A 22,546-nucleotide genomic window follows, 5' to 3' on the forward strand; every position below is an offset into this window, starting at 1 on the left:
TTTGGTTAAAATTTCAAAATAACAAAACTTTCACACAATTTGAAATTTTGATATTTTAAAGCTTTGATCAAAATTCCAAAAATCTAAAATTCAAAAACCTTTTAAAACTTTGAATTGATAAATGTTACACAGACCCACTTGCATTAGAATGAACATTTTAATGTATTCCTCACTCATATTCACACTAACACATTAACACTAAAAAGCTCAGTTTTACAAGAATCACAATAAACACTAGGATTTAGTCTCCTTACTGGATCAAGGCAATACAATCACACAGAAGGAATATGATTGAAACATGACAACACAGAAATATACAATAATCGTTTATTATCAATGTTTTATATGAACTAACATACAAATGATAGATAAATCATGCTTATTTCAAAAATATGAATATATAAACCAGACTAGAACTAACAAAGAAAAACTCTCTCATAACCACTGACCTGGTTCACATGAACTTTACATAACTATACTTTGATGTATATAAATACAGAAATGTTTTTATGCTAAAATACCAGAGACCCCTACCCCCTAATCAATGGAAATTTCAACAAACTAAAATCAAATGCAAGTTCCCCCCTTCTGAGGTAGATTTAACTTAAACAGCTAAAGCACTATTAAATCAATGTACTTGTGAGTTTGTGATTTGGCTATACTTTTTAGACCTTCTTGATTTTAGCTCTTCATCTTTTATATTAACTTTGGATTTTAAATATTTTGGCCACGAGCATCACTGAAGAGACGGGTATTGTCGAAATGCACATCTAGTGCAAGAAAATTGTTAATTTTATTTTTAATAACAAATTGCATTCATTTTGCAGAGAAAACTAAAGCTCTGTTGCATCGTCTGAAGTATTGAAAGGTAATACAATTTTTGGTTCAATTACAATTATGGACAACAGCAAATACCTCCATTTTAAATATTTCTTAAACAAGAATGTGTCCATAGTACATGGATGCCCCACTTGCACTATAATTTTCCATGTTCAGTGTACCGTGAAATTGGGGTCAACACTTTAATTTGGAATTAAAATTAGAAAGATCATATCATAGGGAACATGTGTACTAAGTTTCAAGTAGTTGTGACTTTAACTTCATCAAAAACTACCTTGACCAAAAACTTTAACCTGAACTTCGCACTTTCATTTTCTATGTTCAGTTGACCATGAAATTGGGGTCAAAACTATAATTTGGCATTAAAATTAGAAAGATCATATCATGGGGAACATGTGTACTAAGTTTCAAGTGGATTGGACTTCAACTTCATCAAAAACTACCTTGACCAAAAACTTTAACCTGAAGTCGGACGAACGAACGAACGGAGGCACAGACCAGAAACATAATGCCCCTCTACTATCGTAGGTGGGGCATAAAAAAGCCATCACTAAAATTGAGAATCAAAAGGGGGAATGTGTTTAAGAGACAACAATGCGATCATAGAGCAGACAACAGCCGAAGGCCACCAATGGATCTTCAATGCAGCGAGAAAATTAGTATATTCAGAAATAACACTAGATTTGTGCTGAATCATGCACCATGCACAATTTATGTTATTTTCTTGACAGATATGGTTATAACTTGAATGTCCAGACATATTTCTTCGATAAATTTCCTGAATGTTCAGAATTTATAGAATCCTGAGCTAGCCTATATGCACTGTATTGTTTATATATTAAAATCTAAAAAAATGATTTCTGTCAAGTCAGCCGCATAAGGGTTATGATTGCATGAATTCTATTTTACCCCCAAAAATTGAAAAATCTTTGTGATCATGCTCACATACCCCTACTGCCCCCTAGTCCCACTTTGTCAATGGGCAAACAAAATCTCTTGATTCCTTAGTCTAAAGACTAATAACTCCTAAAAATGTCAACTTGTGGATATGCATATCTAATTCATGCCCTTATTATCTATATCAAGTTCATGAAATTATGTTGCGTGGCTTCCAAGGAATTGTGATGACAAACTGCTGAGGCCAAAATTCGAAGTTCAAAGAGGCATAACTCCTAGAAATAACATTGTATCATAATTTACTGTTGATCTACATCTACATATTATGTTCTAACAAAATGTCTACAAAGTTATGAAAGGATGGACGCACAGGCCTAAAAATGATCCTAGGTGGGGCATAAAAAGTCATGTTGTTAAAAGTTCTTGGGTCTTTAACATGGTCAATCATTTTGTACCTTATAAAAACAAATGCAAAGAGAAGAAAACAGCTTAAATAGTTCTTTGAACCAGGAGAGGTAAAGGGAGAGGTGAACAAAAAAGTTTAAAGAAAATATAACAATGCATTCCAGCAGTGTACATGTAATTACATAACCCAACCACAAAAAAAAGTTTTCAGTCATTTCAATTATACATCATAAAATTTAAGTTTTTTTTATCATGAACAAAGACTATAAATAATAGAATGACCCTTACAAATATAACAAAAGTGATAACAAAATTCATTTACTCATACAAATATTAAGCTTGAAAATACAAAACATCCTGCTGCTCAAAGTTTTCAGAAATATAACTTATTGATGGCTCTGATTTAATGGAAATCGAGGACAGTTTTGCAATAACATGAATAACTTAAAACAGTTCTGTTGAAACTAACATGTCTGCGAAATACAAAATACTCATACTGTTTAGACTCTCTACACAAAATTCAGTTAATACAAATTTGTATATTTAGGTTCAAGATACTTTGCATATTTTAGCGATGCCACTCATGCTTTTAAACGGAAGGAATCTAGAATTCTTTTCCCCACTATTGTAAAATCACATTATTCGGACAAAAATATAAAAGGAAAACAGAATAAAAACATATTTACATCAGAGATTACTGCTCTTCTTCTTAGATAAACAAAAAATGCACTAAAATATCTACAAACCTTGTATTAATTTTAATAGGGTTTTTCTAGAAAAATGAGTGGTGGTCTGGGACCTACATTATAATTTTAAAATACCTATATGATTCTTAAAACATCTCACAAAAAAGATCAACCTCATAAAATTTCAATTTAAGTGTTTCCAAATCTGTGTTGCCACATATGGGGACAAATAAGGCACAGTGCTAAGAATAACTTATACTCTTATATCTAAAAGAAACATGATCTTACTTTTATGCAGGAGATGAATAACTTTAAATTGTTCATTTAGAGAGAAAACAAATCACAAGATCTTTGGTTTTTATAGTCAATTTTGTTTAAATACTTTATACTCATATCAAGGATTGTAGGTAAATTCATACCTCTTATTTCTAAAGCACAACTTTATCCTATTTGCATACATACTTCATGTACTTTAAATACAAACAATATATACACTGATAGACTATAACATATAATGTGAATAAGTTTTTGAAATTGTGTGCTAAATGCATCAACAAAATAAAAACTATCTGTGGTTGAAAGAATTCATATTACCAAATGAAAATACATTCACTTTCATCTGATTTCATATTTCAGCATATCACATGATTACAAATCAGAAGATCACATTCATGACATATAGTAGTTTGGTGTATTTTATGAAAAACAGATGGAAAATACATGTTCAAACAGACCTTAACTGGGTAAACCATCATTTATATACATGAAATTGGTGTACAGAACATAATTAGTATACTTCATTTGTTTCTCTGAACTAGATGATAGTCCTAATATAAAAGGATTTGAAGGTCGATAGTTGGTATTCATAAAACAAGGCAAAATCTGTTATCCATGTGATAAGTGACAGTATCCAAGAAACCATTAAATTAAATTTACATAGCATAAATAATAAATTATTGTTTAAAATGATTTCTGCAAAGTCATACTGAATAAAAAAAAACATAAACAGTTTTTCCCTCTAAGTAATGTGATGCTTAGAAATTCTATTCAAATGTGGAACAAAAAAAGACAAATTTCTGAACTAACAACAAAATTTCTCAACAAAATAATATTTTCACACAAAAGTCATACATTAACAAGAATGTGTCCATAGTACACGAATGCCCCAATCGCACTATCATTTTCTATGTTCAGTGGACCGTGAAATTGGGGTCAAATCTTTAATTTGGAATTAAAATTAGAAAGATCATATCATAGGGAACATGTGTACTAAGTTTCAAGTTGATGTAACTTTAACTTCATCAAAAAGTACCTTGACCAAAAACTTAAACCTGAACTTCGCACTATCATTTTCTATGTTCAGTGGACCATGAAATTGGGGTCAAAACTATTATTTGGCATTAAAATTAGAAAGATCATATCATGGAGAACAAGTGTACTAAGTTTCAAGTTGATTGGACTTCAACTCCTTCAAAAACTACCTTGACGAAAAACTTTAACCTGAAGCGGACGGACGAACGGAGGCACAGACGGACGGACGGACTAACGGAGGCACAGACCAGAAAACATAATGCCCCTCTACTATCGTAGGTGGGGCATAAAAACAAAAAAGACATAGTTCTAACTGACAACTTAGACATGTGAAAGGCGATTTATATAGTACCCAGTAATGGCACTTTTGAAAATGGGGTAAAATACTAAAGTTATAGAGATATACTGTGGATTTATTTATTTCGTGGGTACCAATTTTTGTGGATTAGGAAAACTTGCATCATAGTGGATATTTAATTTTGTGATTTTGCTGAAGTCTGCATACAGGTCTTGTTTGCTATTCTTGAAACATAAAATTATGATAATTTCGTTGTTCAACCATATCCACAAAATCTAAGAAAATTAGTATCCAACAAATAATAATGAATCCACTGTAAATGTTTACCATCATCTACATTTTCACTGTACACAAATTATTTGACATCCATTATAAAAGTTTTCTATTCACATTTCATGGTTTCATTTACATGGTTCAATGGATGATTTACATGTTTTAATGTACACAAATATAAAAAAAAAAATATAACTTCCAAAGTAAAAAAATGCATATGCAAGCAAACACAGCTTAATTCATTGCACATGTTGCACACACACACTGTATAAAATGACTAGATCAGAATATTTTAAAATCAGGTAGGCAAAGTCTTCCATTTTCTTAATGCCATCTCATTCTTACATTCTTACATACACATATTTATAACCTTCTTACATACAAACAAGACTGTGTAAATACATGTATTGTTGAAGGTAGCATACATCATGTACATGTTGGAGTATAAATAAAAGAATGATGTGTGCTATGCTTTGCCAAAAACATCATGTCATGTATTGTTCTTTTGTAAATAAAAAGAATATCAAAAGTTTTAGTAACTAAGCTTGTTTTCAAAAAGCTAGCCAAAAAAATCCATATAAAAAATAACTCCTGAAAACATGATCAAGATAAAAGTGAATTAAAATAACCCCCATAAATTTCAACATCATAATGCCGCTTTATTTTCTTTATCCTGTTTTAGTTTTCATGACAAGTAACTAGGGAATTTACCTACATGTATCAACCATATGTTTAGACACTGTCTACTTCTTCATTCTCTATAAAAGAGATTCTTAAAAAAACCACTGCTGAAGTATTTACCGGTAACCCCTAAAATCTGAATTACTGCTTTACCAAAATATAAAATTTTGGTCTTCAGAACTATATAAAAATAAATGGGAATCAAATAGATGTACACATACATGGATAATTTCATTTCACATGAATATGTGGAAAATAACCATGTTTCATAAAAATCCATAATATGTCTGTATGACTGATATGCATTTTCGACTAATGAAAATAATTGAATTATTCTATCAATAAACTGCTGCTTTTAATTCATTAAGAACACATTATGGTATTTTATACTCAAACAAAAGTATAAGATAGTATACATAGTATACAAACTATTGCTGGCAATTCTCATAATTAAAGTTTCATAGTGTTTCCATAGTTTCCCCACAATCATGTGACAGGATATCAATTTTTAACAGATGATATACATATATATATAGGTGTAATCAATTATCTATTTTTCCTCTAACTCATGAATTTCTTCCATAATTTCATCTTTTTATACATCACACTTTTTAGTTGTTCTGCTTACAACTTGAAGAATTTCTTAGTTTGCATTCTTTCTAGGGGAGGATCGTATAACCTGAGTGACCTCTTTTCTAATTTTGATAAGAGGTAAATGTTGCCTTGGTGTACTGACAGAATCTTTTACTTCAGGAGCTACAACTTTTCTTCCAACCCGAATCTTTTCTTCTGTCAAATTATAGAAAACAATATATTAGTTTACTGGGATAAACAAACAAAATCCAAAATAAAACCGTATTTTTTAAAATTGTTGTATGCAAAAACTACTAAAATTGATAGGAAATAATGAGAAAAACAAATAATTACCTACTTTACTGGATTTGTATAGTTTCTACCTACCACCCTGTTGATATTTATCCACCCTTAACTTAAAACGTAAAATTCAAGATTTAAAGAGAATTTACTATTTCATTTTGTATTTCAAAATTTAACTACTGTAAACATGGTGAATGTGGATATTTTGAGGATTGTTATTTACATGATATCAATGAAAATAAAAACTAACAGCTGCCATGCAATAGCTAACAGTACTGATAGCTAACACCAATCTATCAATGTCTAACACTGCCTCGATACATAAATGGTCATACCTTTGTAAGGAATATTAGTTACTATGGCACATGATACAGGTGTTTCCTTTGGATCATATGCTAACAGAATGTTCAGCTCTTGTTCTTCTACAACAATAGAACTTATAATATCATCAATCGTTGATGTTGTTTCATCAATATTTATAATGGCAATGATCCTAAGTGTTTCATCTTCAACAGTCATCCATGTAAATTGTCCAAGCACCTTCTTACAAAAAGGGGAATAATTGAGTATATTTTTATCCACTGGAAGAACACAAAGTACTTGTTTTGCTGTATCTTCCTCCTTGCAGGAGTTTTTCAAATCAGTTGCTATTGAATTTACATTTGATCTCTCATCTGAGACCTGAAATATACTATCTGATGGCATGACTTTCAACGAAAAATTGCGCTGAAACTCCTGTTTAACAAAATTTACAATTTTGGATCTTTCCTCATCTAGCTGTAGTTTCGAAGGCAACTTATTCAACATATTAAACTTAGTCGATGGTTTACATTCAAAAAGTCTATCTGTATGTTCTGGCAACATTTTCATTCTAATTAATCCTCTTGGATCAAGTTTATCATTGACTATCAACAGAAGAGCATTCATATTCTGAACCGTTAACAATTTGCCAATTGTACAACCACATTTCTTGGAAGCATTAGTTAAATTTATCCTGAGTTGTTTAAACACATTGTCCTGCATACTCTTGACCATGGCTTTATCCATAGATTTATATAGACTGAGAACATAGCTGTAATGAGGAAGCTGGCTATGGAGTTTATCTTCACTAGTCAGAAGCTTAGCAATCTTGCTCTGGTCATCTCCTCCATTGCTACAATATATAAACACATAATTATTTTTCTGCTATTTCTATAAGTATTGATATTTTAACAATCACAGGTAGAACCATGAGTGTCCTGGTTTGATATTAGCAGGGGTCCACTTGTCAATGCCCCCTAAAATTTGGTGGGGGCTCCTAAAGTTTCTGCTTTACTTGTATAGAACTATAAATATTGGCTACAAAATTTAAGCTGTGGGCTATTATTGCAAAAACCTTAACTTCATCCCTGCCTTTGGAAGCAGAACAATCAGAACATGTATATAATACAAAAATAACATCCATTTTATTTCAATATTTTTTGAAACAATACTATTAAGATAAAAAGAAAATGTAAAAAGTAAAAACAATTGTAAGTTGTCGCTTTCTTCAGAAGTATTAGCTACAATAGAAGCCTTTTATTTAATAAATATGTCCATGGAACACAGATGATGCCCCCGCTTGTGGTGATAAGCATTGTGTATGTTAAGGTTCATTTTGGGTGTTTTAAAGATATAACGGGGTAAGAGCTACTTAAACTCAATCATGGTTTGTTAACATGTACATGGATATTACCTCTCTGGTTCTTGTTTTACATTTGTCTGGTATTAGGAAAATGTGCTTTTATAAAACGAAAGTACAGTATTTGACAACATTATTTTGCACAAATAAAGTGTCTTAAAGCAGATATCAGTATGATATTGTTGCACAATTCAAATGATGCATCAATTTAACAGTTTACCTTAGAACATCAAATTTATATCAAAATAAAGTTTAATATCCTTTTAATGTCAATCATTGGTCAATTATATAATGGCCAACTGATAACTATTATCACCTTTTGTTACTAAGTCTTAAGGGATTAAAATCGGGATAATAAGACATAAAATGTCTGGCTGCCTCAAATATTTTTTTGGAAGCCTTGCTTCAGATACATAAAATTTAAAATACTCCATTAACAAACAAAACTTTGATTATAATTAAAAAAAAAATGATTCTGTGACAAGTTTCCTAATTATTCAATTCAATAAACAAATAACTTTCCATGTGAATCCTTGGTTACCACCAGTATCATATGATGATGACAGACATATTTAAAGGGCATGCATGATGTTAAACAATGAAGTACATTTGTCAAATATAGCCCTTTCTGAAATCTTTTAAATCCATCAATTCCAATCTTACCATAATATCTGACCGATGTCATTCATCAGATGAGGCATTATTTCCTTCTGAAGGTGTTCTAACTTGAAAGCATCTAACCAGAAAGCCAGCTTGTCTTCCTTTATATTTAACTCATGCACTGCTTGTTTCATCAGTTCTATTCTTAGTGTGTCACTACATTCCAAATCCTGAGTCAAAATTAATCCACAAGCTAAAATAAAATAAATATACAAGACATTATAAATAGGTTATTAACCCCTGGTTTATCTGTATCTTTCTTGTTAACATATGCATTCATGGTTATCTAAAAGTAAAATAAAATAAACTAGGGAAGAATTGTTTGTGTTTCTAAAAAGAATTGAGAGTAAAGTACTCATATTTTTCAACTTTTTATATTAGTAATTGTATGCATTCAAGCCAATTAGTTTTACCCAAAAGAGTTCATTCACGACGTAATTGTAGTACAACAAATGATGTTAGGTGAAAGACAAGGTAGTTGCTTGTCACAAATGCCAAAAAGAAGCACAAGCCTTTTAAAGTAAAGCAAGTCACAGTTTGCATAAACAAGATGAACAGTTCCTTACAAAAGGAGGGAATATAAAATCATGAAAATAAAAGCTATTCTATAAAACAACCCTTTCAAAAGTATGTTTGTATTATTGATAAATGAACAGGGTGATATAATACATGTATCAATAATAGTCACTAAAGTGGAGAAGTGTTAGATTGATAAACTTTTACATCATGAACATGATGAAATTAACATATATTTGACCTGAAATATCAATTTCACCCATATCAAAAATTCAACATGAACCAAGACCTTACCAGAAACAATATTGAATTCCTTTTAATATGTTCAACCAATTTAAATATTAACACTTACTGGGGAATATGTTTTGCTCTGTTTCTGATTCTGTACTAGAAGCGCCATTGCCAAGGTCTAAATATTGCCCAGTTGATACAGATTTCTGCTTTTCAACACTACTTTTATCATTTGTCTTCTCATCAGTTTCACTCTTCTTAGAGTTTTCTCCATCATCTTGACCATCTTTCAAAGATGAACTACTTGTATTCACAACCTTTTGGATGGAAGATGTGTCTTTTTTAGGTGTCATCTGAGCAATTGTATCTGGATCTAATCTGTCCAGCTGAACTTTTAAATTTCTGACAACAGATGGAGGGCTTGTTTCCCCATCTTCTACATCAATAACGTTAACCTCTAACTTGTCTGAAGTTTCCTGTTGAACTTTTAAAACAATTTGAGAGTCTAAACAGTCTTTTGATTCAGTGTCATTAGATGAGTCATCATAAAGTTTTGATTTGTTTGTCTTTAGTCTAATTTTTTTATTTCTACTTTTTACTTCCTTTTCAGAGAGAAAATCTTCTGATTCATCACTGCTGATGCAAGGCCTTTTTAATGGCGATTTCTTTTTATGCACAATAGAATCATCACTGCCTGAATGTTTTCTTTTGTTCCTTTGATTGCTTTGTGGTAGTTGGTTGCTATTGTTGTAAGATACATTTTTTGCACATCTGCGGGATGACCGAGGACGTTCTTCAGGTGCTTCTCTTATTTCATCATCAGAAGAGTTCTCATACAGATCTTTCAAAATTGAAGTTCTTGGCACAGACTTTTTATTCAGATTTGGTGTCGCTTTCTGTGAACTGCTTCCCCCTGCTACTGCATTAATTTCTGCCTCAACTCTTAGTTTATTTGGGGTAAGATCATCATTGTCAACATCAGGAACAGATTTATGGCGTTTTGCACTTCTGACCTTATTTGGCTTACTGATTTCATCGTCATCGTTAAGATCATCACTGTCAACATCAGGAACAGTTTTATGGCGTTTTGCACTTCTGACCTTATTTGGCTTACTGATTTCATCGTCATCGTTAAGATCATCACTGTCAACAAGAACAATTCTATGTCGTTTTGCACTTTTAACCGTATTTGGCTTGCTGATTTCATCATCATCGTTTCCCAATATAAGGTGTAAGTTAGATATTTCTTCTGATTTGTCATCGTCATCATCATCTTCATCATCGGTGAACATTGACTTTGAAGATTTACTAAAAGATATACCATTACTACTTGCTGGCTTTGATTGGGAAGGACTTGGTTGAGTTAAAATGGAAAAATCCATCAATCTTTTATCATTGTGTCGATCTCTAGCATTATTATTTTGTTGTGTTTCAGATTCAATATCTTCTTCCTGGTTTTCATCAATATCCTCTTCTTCTTCTGAAGAAGAGTTCATGCCAGATTTACTCTCTTCATCTTCGTTGGCCTCCTCTTCTTCAGAAGATGACTCCATCTTTGAACTGAATGGTAAGAAAAGTTCAGCTACAAAAAAAAATATTTTAATAAACTTCTTTAATACTATCGTAGGTGGGGCATAAAAGTCAATAACTTAAGTCTGGCCCCTAAGGTTTTGATCGCACAAAAGCATTTAAACAATTAAGTAATATGAAAAATATGATTTAAGACTTTACTTACATTTGTTATTCCTAAAATTAGCTTCATGCTGAGGTGAACAAAAAACTCTGAAACAAAACAACAACATATAAGAACATATATCATAAATAGAAATAGATAAGGAGTTGATGTATTTTCTTCTACAAATAGAGCAAAATACTTTTAAGACTAAACAAGAACCTGTCCATAGTACATGGATGCCCAACTTGCACTATCATTTTCTATGTTTAGTGGACCATGAAATTGGGGTAAAAAAACTAATTTGGCATTAAAATTAGAAAGATAATATCATAGGGAACATGTATACTAAGTTTCAAGTTGATTGGACTTCAACTTCATCCAAAACTACCTTGACCAAAAACTTTAATCTGAAACTTGCACTATCATTTTCTACGTTCAGTGGACCATGAAATTTGAGTCAAAACTCTAATTTGGCATTAAAATTAGAAAGATCATATCATAGGGAACATGTATACTAAGTTTCAAGTTGATTGAACTTCAACTTCATTCGAAAAATTACCTTGCCAAAAACTTTAACCTGAAACTTGCACTATCATTTTCTATGTTCGGTGGACCATGAAATTTGGGTCAAAACTCTAATTTGGCATTAAAATTAGAAAGTTCATATCATAGGGAACATGCATACTAAGTTTCAAGTTGATTGGACTTCAACTTCATCCAAAACTACCTTGACCAAAAACTTTAACCTGAAGCGGGACGAAAGGATGGACGGATGAACAGACGAACGAACACTCAGACGGACGGATGCACAGACCAGAAAACATAATGCCCCTCTACTATTGAGGTGAGGTGGGGCATAAAAATTATTGTATGTAGAAAACTAATTACAAACCCTTTAAATTGTAGAATTCAGGTTTAACATGAAGTGACATAATCTCAATAAGTCATGCATATCAGGAAAAAACATCTAAATCTGTTATGAATAGAAATTGTGTGTCCTGAATAATAATAGTTCAAAATAAAGGAAATATTCAGGAATATCAAATCCAACAGGAACAGTTATAATTGTAAATCTTCCAGATGAACTTTTATTAGGAGGAACAAATAAATGTTGACATCTTGCTTTTTACACTAAATATCGGCTCATATCTAAATATTAAAAATGTCAAAACTTAGGGGTTTATTTTGGAAATTTTGTATTAAATGCAAGAATTTTGAAGCCCCCTTTCCCTTTCACTAATTTTTTTTTAAATAGAAATACTGATTTCTGGTATACAAATATCTTGTATCTTGAACACCTGATGAATGACTATTATAATTAAAAGGTCTATCATACTTTTTTTTGTCTGTCAGAAATTTGTTTGTCCATAAATAAAGTTTATCTGTATAAATCTATAAGAATTCTGAATAGAACACTTCTCAGGGTTCACACTAACATGACTAATGATTTTTGAAGGTGAGCCCAACACTGAGATTGCTATATTGTAATTTTGTATAAAATCATAAAACCAGATGCTCCACAGGGCGCAGCTTTATACGACCGCAGAGGTTGAACCCTGAACGGTTAAAGTGAGTTAAAGGCAGTTTTGAAAATGGGGAGTTCAGACAGATTTTCATTAGTCCAGGACTCAGGAACTTGCTCAAGTGAGAACTCTGAGTCTAGTTCCTGTCTACTTAAACAGTAAGTTTCCAAATCTAACAAAGATCAATTTCACTTCCTCAATATCCAGTCATTAAACTTTTTTTTTAGTTTTATGCAGACTGAATGTGAATTCCAACATGAATTACATGAAATTTAGATAACACACACTTACCTATACATAACAACTTGTTCATTCTGTTCTTTGTATTTTATAAGCATTCTCTTGGTTATGGCTGTATTACTGCAGTTGGCACAATAAAAATGGAATGTTTTATTACAATTTCTTAGTGCACATCCTGCAGTAGCACCTCCTATTGGTAATCCATCTCTGTTCTTCTTGCCTTTAGACGTCTTCTTACATTCTGAACAGCGCTATAAAAATATTAAAACAAGAAATTACTTTTATTATGAACAAAATCTCTGGTGTTAACACACACTTTTGTAAATGAGGTAAGATGCTTCTATGGTGTTTTTTTTTACTTTTTCATGATATACTGTAAATTTAGAAATTATTGCAATGATTTTATTATCGGAAAAATACGACAGGGTTTTATAATCACAATATTTTAAACTGGTATTTTGAATTTTTTTATATGAATTGTAGACGATTTTTCTCAATATCACAAAAATTAAAATCGCATTTTAGTCCTATGAAGAAAGCCAAATAATTTATGAATTAACAGTAAATAATACAGTCTGTGCTCAACTGTTTTAGAGTTTGTCTGATCGATAAAGAAATTTGAATTTTTCTATTATCATGACTATATATATTTTAAACTGAAAATTTTTATAAGTTCTGTTTGACCAAATGACTTTTAGTCTGACATTTAGTCAGTCAGTCAGCGTTTTGGGATACACTATAAATACTTTCAGTCTTGTTCCTGGTACCTTTACACCAGGGTTCTCATAAGGATATTTTTTTTTCAATTTTTACAGTTGTAAATCACAGCTGATTCTGAGGAGTACATAGAATAGTTCTAATCTGATCTATCTTATTCAGCTTATTTGGATTCCTTACTTAGAATGATATTTTCAACACTTGATTAGTCAGGTTATTATAATACAAATAAATCTTTGTACCTTCTAAATAAAACATCATATATGTTATGTGTTTTACTCATAGTTGAAGTCCGTAATTCTCTACATCCTGATATCTTTGCTAGACACTCGTCACATGGGCAATAATACCCCATTCCCTCATACCTGTATATATAGTATTTGATAAATTGAATTCCTTAGATTTATCAAAATGACAAACCCTCAGAATGCAAACAATTACAAAATACAGATCTCATCTGAGTACTTCAGTTTGGTAAAAATAAGTTCATATTTTGTTCATCCTGTTTTCAAAATATTTGATCCTATCCAGTTTATTTACCTACATTCTTTACATGTTTCAAGTGTAAGTGTGCTACATATGATACAATTATCATTTTAAACATGTTTTGCATCATTAGATAATTTACTTGCCTCTTTGACAACTTTATATCAGGTAGCAATTTAGATGGTATGAACATGATGAAGTTAGTTGCCTGAAGAGTTTAAGAGATTTCTTATAGCAACATAAATCATCATTTAGTGGAGAAGAACATGGGGGTTCACCCCCTGTTCTGACAGTTAAATTTAAATTTTGTGTGAAGAGACTGTTTTATGGACTTATGCATACATGGACTTTTGAAATCATTCAGAAAGACATGTCAAAGATGTACAATTATATACATTTTACTTGAATATAAATGTGTAACAAAACCCTGTAAATATTTCTTTCACTAACCATATACCGTCCTCTTTTCATTTCATCTAATACTTTGTCCAACTTGAAACCACCAAAACTGTCAAACTTGTACTGAATCAATGTTGCGCTGTATTGCTAGAAATAAATAAAAATTAAACTTTTTAAACATGTAAAGAGAAGTAAAATAAACAGAGAATATGTTCATGGGACAAATTAATGATGCACATGCTTGCATACAACAATTTTAAAGGACATCTATAACTCAAGAATGGTAAAAGTGACGCAAGCCAAATTATAACAGTGTTATTGTGGTTATAAGCATCCTGAATAATATTAGGTTTCATAACATTTGGTTGAGCCTCAAACAGTATAATTTTTAAAAAGGTATCAAAAGTTTTACAAAAATCACATATCATCATATCAGTCCTATAAATCACTTTGTCAGTCTTTAACTAGATGCTCCACAGGGCGCAGCTTTTTACAACCGCAGAGGTTCAACCCTGAACGGTTGGGGCAAGTATGGACACAACATTCAAGCTGGATACAGCTCCAAATTTGGATTGTGATTAAATAGTTGACACAGCATAGGTTTCTGACACAGAATGAATGTGGTCTAATGAACTTAAAATTTTTTTTTGCCTTTGAGCAATTCACTATGCTGTTGAATATTAATCCTCTCAAAAAAATGTTTGAAGACATTTTCTTTTTATTTATGAAATCTAAAATAAGAAAAATTTACCCCCCCCCCCCCATTTTTTTCACATCCCCCTTTCCCTTTTTCCAAAACTGATCTCAATTCAACTTTCTAATGGAGTTTGCAACAATAACTACTCATTTAAATACATCATAAAATATTAAAATGTAACAAAAGGTGCTTGTTATCACTGAATGGTAAAGATTGTTTTAATTTATCAATTGGTAGTAAAAGTGAATATACATTGTATATTGTATAAAACAATGATTTAAGTTGACTCAACTACTATTCTGGACAAAGAAAGATCATTGAAAATTTCTTGCTATTGCACAATATTGTGCAATTAGATATTTCTGGCTATTGCGCAATACTGTGCAATTGAAAATATTTGCTATTGCACAATACTGTGCAATTGAAGATTTCTTGCTATTGCGCAATACTAAGCAATTGAAAATTTCTTGCTATTGCACAATACTGTGCAATTGAAGATTTCTTGCTATTGCTGAATACTGTGCAATTGAAAATTTCTTGCTATTGCACAATACTTAATATAATAATTTTGGATCCTGATTTGAACCAACTTGAAAACTGGGCCCATAAACAAAAATCTAAGTACATGTTTAGATTCAGCATATCAAAAAAGCACAAGAATTCAATTTTTGTTAAAATCAAATTTAGTTTAATTTTGGACCCTTTGGACTTTAATGTAGACCAATTTGAAAACGGGACCAAAAATTAAGAATCTACATACACAGATAGATTTGGCATATCAAAGAACCCCAATTATTCAATTTTTGATGAAATCAAACAAAGTTTAACTTTGGACCCCAATTTGGACCAGCTTGAAAACTGAGCCAATAATCAAAAATCTAAGTACATTTTTAGATTCAACATATTAAAGAACCCCATGGATTCAATTTTTGTTAAAATCAACCTAAGTTTAAATTTGGACCCTTACGACCAATTTGAAAACGGGACCAAAACTCAAGAATCTACATACACAGTTAGATTTAGCATATCAAAGAACCCCAATTATTCAATTTTTTATGAAATCAAACAAATTTCAATTTTGGACCCTTTGGGCCCCTTATTCCTAAACTGTTGGGACCAAAACTCCCAAAATCAAACCCAACCTTCCTTTTATGGTCATAAACCTTGTGTTTAAATTTCATAGATTTCTATTTACTTATACTTAAGTTATGGTGCAAAAACCAAGAATAATGCTTATTTGGGCCCCTTTTTGGCCCCTAATTCCTAAACTGTTGGGACCTCAACTCCCAAAATCAATCCCAACCTTCCTTTTGTTGTCATAAACCTTGTGTTTAAATTTCACTGATTTCTATTTACTTATACTAAAGTTATTGTGCGAAAACCACGAATAATGCTTATTTTGGCCCTTTTTTGGCCCCTAATTCCTAAACTGTTGGAACCAAAACTCCCAAAATCAATCCCAACCTTCCTTTTGAGGTCATAAACCTTGTGTCAAAATTTCATAGATTTCTATACACTTAAACTAAAGTTATGTGCGAAAACCAAGAAAATGCTTATTTGGGCCCTTTTTGGCCCCAAATTCCTAAAATGTTGGGACCAAAACTCCCAAAATCAATCCCAACCTTCCTTTTGTGGTCATAAACCTTGTGTCAAAATTTCATCGATTTCTATTCACTTTTACTAAAGTTAGAGTGCGAAAACTAAAAGTATTCGGACGACGACAACGACGACGATGCCAACGTGATAGCAATATACGACGAAAAATTAAAATTTTTGAGGTCGTATAAAAAATGTAGATAGGTATGTATTTGATATATAGTTACAATGGTCTATTCAGGGCTTCCAAAAAGGTCATATATTCCGGTCATTTGTATAATGTCTGGTAAAAGTCCGGCTGGGCAAGCATTAAACGGTCATATACTTTTTAGTTTTCAAGGCTTTTTCGGTCATTTTTACATAATTCACGATCTTTTTGACCCAACCTTTTGCCTTTATTATCAACACATTTCCAGTCATAAATGTGACATGATGATTAATTACTATCAAAACAACACCTACTTCAATACTTTCTAATTTTAATCAAGGCTAACTAGTAGTTTGACAGCTGAAATCTACCTGTTCTGGTGACAGGTGAACTATTTTCAGTACCGGACATCGTATAAATTGATCGGTTTATTCACAATTATTTTCTTACATTTCAGCGGTTTGCATTTTTGTATCTAATTGATTTAGTCCAAAAGATTAAAATTATTAGAAATTCGTTAATCAACATGATTTGATGAAAAAGGTTTTAAATAAAAAAATCGTCAGAACTACGTCGTATGAACTAGAACACGTGTGAGCATGCATATGTGCACAGGTGGGAAATTTAATAATGCATCCTACATTTCTTCAAAAATGCTAAAATTATCATTGATACCTGTATCTAATGTTCAATTCAAGTATTTTGTTGAAGAAATAACGTGGAAAGAGCTTCTCCTCTCAGTCGTGCTTTGTAAACGTACACGGATTTTACCATTGTCAAGTCAACATCCGGTTGAAAACGAAAGTAAAGTTTTTGACAATGTCATTTTGCACAAATAAAAAGTCTAAGGCAGATATGAGCACACAGCGAAAAAATATGTGAATTAAGTTTTTTATCCTACATTTTTTTTGTACATTGAACTTTTGATGTCGTCCCTTATTCATCTAGTTGGACATCAAAAGTTCAGAGACAAATAGTTTTTTAGTGTTGTATCTCTACTTTTGTCCCAAAGTTTTGTTGTTAAACATCTGTTCTTACAATTTTCTTCCCAATACATATTATGGTTAAATTGTTTGCATTCATTAAACTCAATCTATATAATCTATATAATATATGAGCACCTTTTTAGTATTAAACTCAATCTATATATGAGCACCTTTTTAGTAGATAACTATGAGTATTTATAATCATGTATTGTCATGGGAAAAACATAGTATAAAATTCAATCTACGGTATATATGAGCACCTTTTTAGTATTAAATTCAATCTTTATATGAGCACATTTTTAGTATTAAACTCAATCTATATATGAGCACCTTTTTAGTAGAATAAATGGGGAATGTGTCCATGGGAAACAGATGATGCCTCCAGGGCTCACACTACTTCAGAATTATAGGGAGAAGTGACTTCTCTTTTTGAAACTGATAGGGAGAAGTGGTGAGATTTGAAAGAGAAGTGCTCATTCCCGTGGGTGCGCTACAATGTTTGGATTTTACAATAGTATAAAGGGCCATATGTAAATAATGTTCTTTTTATGTTGTTCAATTCATATGAGTAATTACAATTAAAGTAACATTTGAAATTAAAAGTTGTTTAAGTTTTACTAAGGTTCTTGTGAGAAACTACCAACTAAAATATATCTAGCACTAAAAAAAAAAAATTATTTTAAAAAATGTAAAGAAATTATATCAATTACAATTTAATTAAAAATTATCTTGTGTATGAAATTCAGTGTTTCTCATAAAAAAAAATATAAAAGTTATTAAGCTGGGCCATAATATATTGAAATTAGTATAATAGTCTCAGAGTTAAGCAACTTTAATCAATAGTTTGAAACATTCATAAAAAATAAAGGGAATTATATACACCAATCAATTAGATGTAACCAAAAGTCTCTTAATGCGTGTGGGATGCGTAATTTTTCCCTTTGGGATCAATATTCTTCTGTCATCTGTTCCATCCGTGCGTCCGTAGTAATTATTGTAAAAGTACGGATTTCGGTCATAGCTGGTCCGGTTCAGATCCGTAGTTTAGAAATCGGTCAATGGCGGACGAATGCAAGAAAATTTACAAAAATAAACGATGTTTGACAAGTTATTTGGAAAGGAACATGACGGTTTTAATGCAATAAATGGATTAAACATTTACTGGAGGCAACTTTTATCACGTTTAAATGAAGTAACAAACTTATTTTGCCGCCGAAATCTAGGTTGATGTACGTTTTCGAGTAACAAGCACCGGAACTTGCGAAAATGCACGAAGTGATAAAAAGTTGTATTTTTATCAAATAACCTGATACACACTGCGAAGACAATGCTTCAACCTCTTTTCTAAAGATAATGAATAGTTTATATCTGAATTTCTTTAATTATCAGTAAAAAATTGATGTTTCATCAACTTGGTAAAAATTGAAAATGTCCGATGACGGAAGCGACTGAAAGCGACTTTCGTCAAGAACAGGGCGACTTGTTTTCGCTTTTGGGGGTCGGGGAAAGCGAAGTGACGGTCGGGAGGGCGACTTCTTCGCCCAAGTCGCCTGGTAGCGTGAGCCCTGGCCTCACATATAATGTTATGAAGGAATAATTACCTCAATAACTATAAAAGTGACACCTAACCAAATGTGTACTTGATCTGAGTTTTGTGGTGGTAATAAGCATTTTGTTTATGTTTCATAACATTTAGTTGAGGCAAACTGAAGTTAGAGAACAGAAACGAAATTCCAGCAATTTTTCAAAATGTAAAGGGACTTATATTTAACTCTGGAACAGTGTAAGTGACCCCACCAAAATATTTACTTGATCTGTGTTTTGTGAAACGAAAGTCATGTTTTTCCCATGACAATAAATAAATCATCTGAAAATGTTTATAAATACCAAACACTTGTGGTGAGCTGCAATCTTCTTTCCTTTTACATTCTGAACATGAAGTTTACCACATATATCTGCAACCTCTTGCCCTCTGTGGCAAAATCCACATGCTGTTTTCTCCATCTGAAATCAGAAATTAATAATAAGTAAAAACTGAATTCATATAACAATACATACAATTCATTAAGGGGATCTAACCAAATATAAGAATAACAAGAAGTGGTAGGATTACCTATGAGACAACTCTCAACAAGAGACCAAATAGCATAGTTAAAAAAGTTAACAAATAAAAAAAAATAATTGAATCTCGATTAATTTTAATTCTGGAAAATTGATGTAAAATTTATGATGAAAACTAACCTAACAGGGGTAAGTTCGTTCTTACTGAAATAATAGTGAAAGTAAAATTTACCTTAGCCATTTAAGCTTAATAAAAAAAAAAACGTATTTTTGTCCAAGTTTTCATTAAAATCCAGTATAAAATTACAGTAATTCAACTTTTTTTTAGTTAATTTTAGAAAGAAAAAACACCACAAAACATTTTTTTTTTAATGGTACGACTTCCCAGTGGTACGACTTTAAGTTGGTACGAGTTAACTTTTTTGGTACGAGTTAACATGGTATGAGTTTCCGTTGGTACGAGTTAAGGTTCATGTGGACCCTATGGCTAAAATGGCCGTATTTTCATCTCAAAATTTAATCTGAGTACAGGCAAACCTGTGCATTTTGAGAAGTTTTAAGGCATAGCATGCCCTAGATAAAAAGAATTCAAATGCATTGTATGATTTAGAAAATTCATAACTTAACTGAATTTTACCGTACACTTTTTTTCGTCCCTGCAGAAGATGATAAAATTAACAAACAATTGAGTTTACCTTGATATGGTCCACTCAGGTACACAGTTTAAATAACCAATTATTGTCAGGTATCTATTGTCCATCTCATGTCCATGTCAAACAAAACAGCTCACTTCAATAATTACCTGTGGGGAAGTTCTCAAACCTGTTTCCCAACTTAGTTTATTTTGGCACCTTCTGGAGGAATGAAAAAAAGTGCACGGCAAAATCCTGGTAAGTTTTTATTTTTCTAAAACACAAAACATATTTGAAATTTATTTATCTAGGGCATGCTATGCCTGAACATTTTTACAGATGCACAGGTTTGTCTGTACTCAGAGTAAATTTTGAGGTGAAAATACGGTCATTTTAGCCATAGGGTCCACATGAACCTTAACTTGCTTCCGTTTGTGCCTGTGTGTTCTGTATAAATAGTAAATACTGCGCACCTAAAGACTAAACTGAAATCAAAGATTTGAGGAAAGAGCAAACTTCAGTATTATTTTCTAAACATTTTAAAGTGGTCTCCTCGAAAGTTTCTATAAAATCAATGTTGGTAACTCCGAGTCCACATTTCATCATTCAAGGTACACTTGTAACTGACAAACGCGGGAAAATAGAGCAACGTTCTGTAATTTTCTGTGTGGTTATGGCTTAGTGCAAGTTTGTTTTAAAACTATTTGATATTATTTCTAAACTTTTACTTAAATGGCAATGCATAAACCTTTTTATGTATCAACAGCAAGCTATAAATGCATAAAAATAATGGTAAAATTGTATTTTTAAAAACACATTTCCACTAGGACGCCATCTTTCTTTGTTGTAAATTTAAAATCGTTTCAGGAGGAGGGAACAGTTCCGGGAAATCATTCAAATTTCAAGGTTTCAAGTCGAGTGGCGATCAGTGACGAATCAAGAAATTTTCATATATTTAAAAAAAAAAAAAAAAAAAATTGGGGGGGGGGGGGGGGGGGGGGGCACTGACTGCCATAAGAGGGACCCGCTTAAACATGCTTTAGTGATTCCCTATTAAATAATCAACCATTTTTTCCATAAAAAGGGGACCCGTATTCCACCCCGGCTCTGGCTCTGATTTAATGGATTTCTGATAGTTATGGTATCAAATACACACTACAAGAACCCGGCGTTATTATGCGGAAATCGAAATACACCGTGAGAGAAATCTGAATATTTCAAATATATATTTAAAGTCAGGCAAGAAAAATAACTTGAAAATCTTCTCACGCGGACCAGTTTGTAAAGTAATTATCTTTACAGTATAGTATACTTAATAATGATGTAAATTAACAAACTAAAACGGAATATCAAAATTAAAAACTTAATATAAATAAAAAAAGTTTTCATATTATAGGTTAAAAATAAATTTCAATCATCGTTTTACCCTTGCTTCGCTTTCAATAATGGTAATCCCTTTCTATTAATAACTAAACACGTCAGTCTAATTCATGCGTAACCATCTCATACCAAGGGGTTTAATGGAAGGTCACATGAAGACGGATTCCATGACCTACCTATACTCTTCGCTCCTGGTGGAGCATAAGGTCGACGGATTCCATGAGGTCACGAATTATTCACTTGCAAATAATTCATCAGCGATGTTTCTTAGCTTTTTCTGACAAAATCAAACCAAACTGGCTGCATAAAGTGAATCATTATTTCACTATTCCAATGTCAATGATATTTTGATTAAATTGGTGGTGAAGATAGAGTATCAACTATACCGCTTATGTTTATCATTTTCTAAGTTTAATCTGTCATTTGTCTGTTTGATATTTACAGCGGTTGTAAACGAAGATGGAACTATTGATACAAATAAAAATAATGTATTAAACCGCTGGAGAGATGAATTCAAAAACTTATTTACCGAGGATTCTAACTTCGCAATTCCCGATGAACAGGAAAATGTGCATGAACAACGTGATATTTCTGCATTAAACGAATCGATAACTCGAGAGGAAGTAACATTTGCGATCATAAGTGCAAAACATAGAAAGGCCACTGGAATAG

At 31.8% G+C, this 22,546-nt stretch overlaps 1 protein-coding gene across 1 annotated transcript; it reads right to left on the bottom strand.

Moving 5' to 3' along the window:
- Positions 1-313: 313 nt before the first annotated feature.
- LOC139488883 (uncharacterized) lies at positions 314-21,372 on the bottom strand. Its single transcript, XM_071274838.1, has 9 exons — positions 21,243-21,372; positions 19,689-19,805; positions 14,426-14,521; positions 12,824-13,023; positions 11,070-11,116; positions 9,456-10,916; positions 8,591-8,780; positions 6,603-7,420; positions 314-6,180 (listed from the first exon to the last, which is right to left on the bottom strand). Exons 2-9 carry the CDS (start codon positions 19,803-19,805, stop codon positions 6,035-6,037), a joined length of 3,075 nt encoding a protein of 1,024 aa, XP_071130939.1. The 5' UTR covers positions 21,243-21,372; the 3' UTR covers positions 314-6,034.
- Positions 21,373-22,546: the final 1,174 nt, after the last annotated feature.

Source organism: Mytilus edulis, chromosome 9 (genome assembly GCF_963676685.1).
Source record: "Mytilus edulis chromosome 9, xbMytEdul2.2, whole genome shotgun sequence".
Lineage (NCBI taxonomy): Eukaryota > Metazoa > Mollusca > Bivalvia > Mytilida > Mytilidae > Mytilus > Mytilus edulis.

Bases quoted from the DNA above. Each gene is read 5' to 3' on its own strand.
- LOC139488883 (XM_071274838.1), bottom strand. From the start codon at position 19,805: ATGGAGAAAACAGCATGTGGATTTTGCCACAGAGGGCAAGAGGTTGCA. The intron at 13,024-14,425 runs GTTAGTGAAAGA...ATATTTTTATAG, and splicing joins TGAAAAGAGGACGGTATATG to CGCTGTTCAGAATGTAAGAA. The intron at 7,421-8,590 runs GTAAGATTGGAA...TATATATTGTAG, and splicing joins GACATCGGTCAGATATTATG to CAATGGAGGAGATGACCAGA.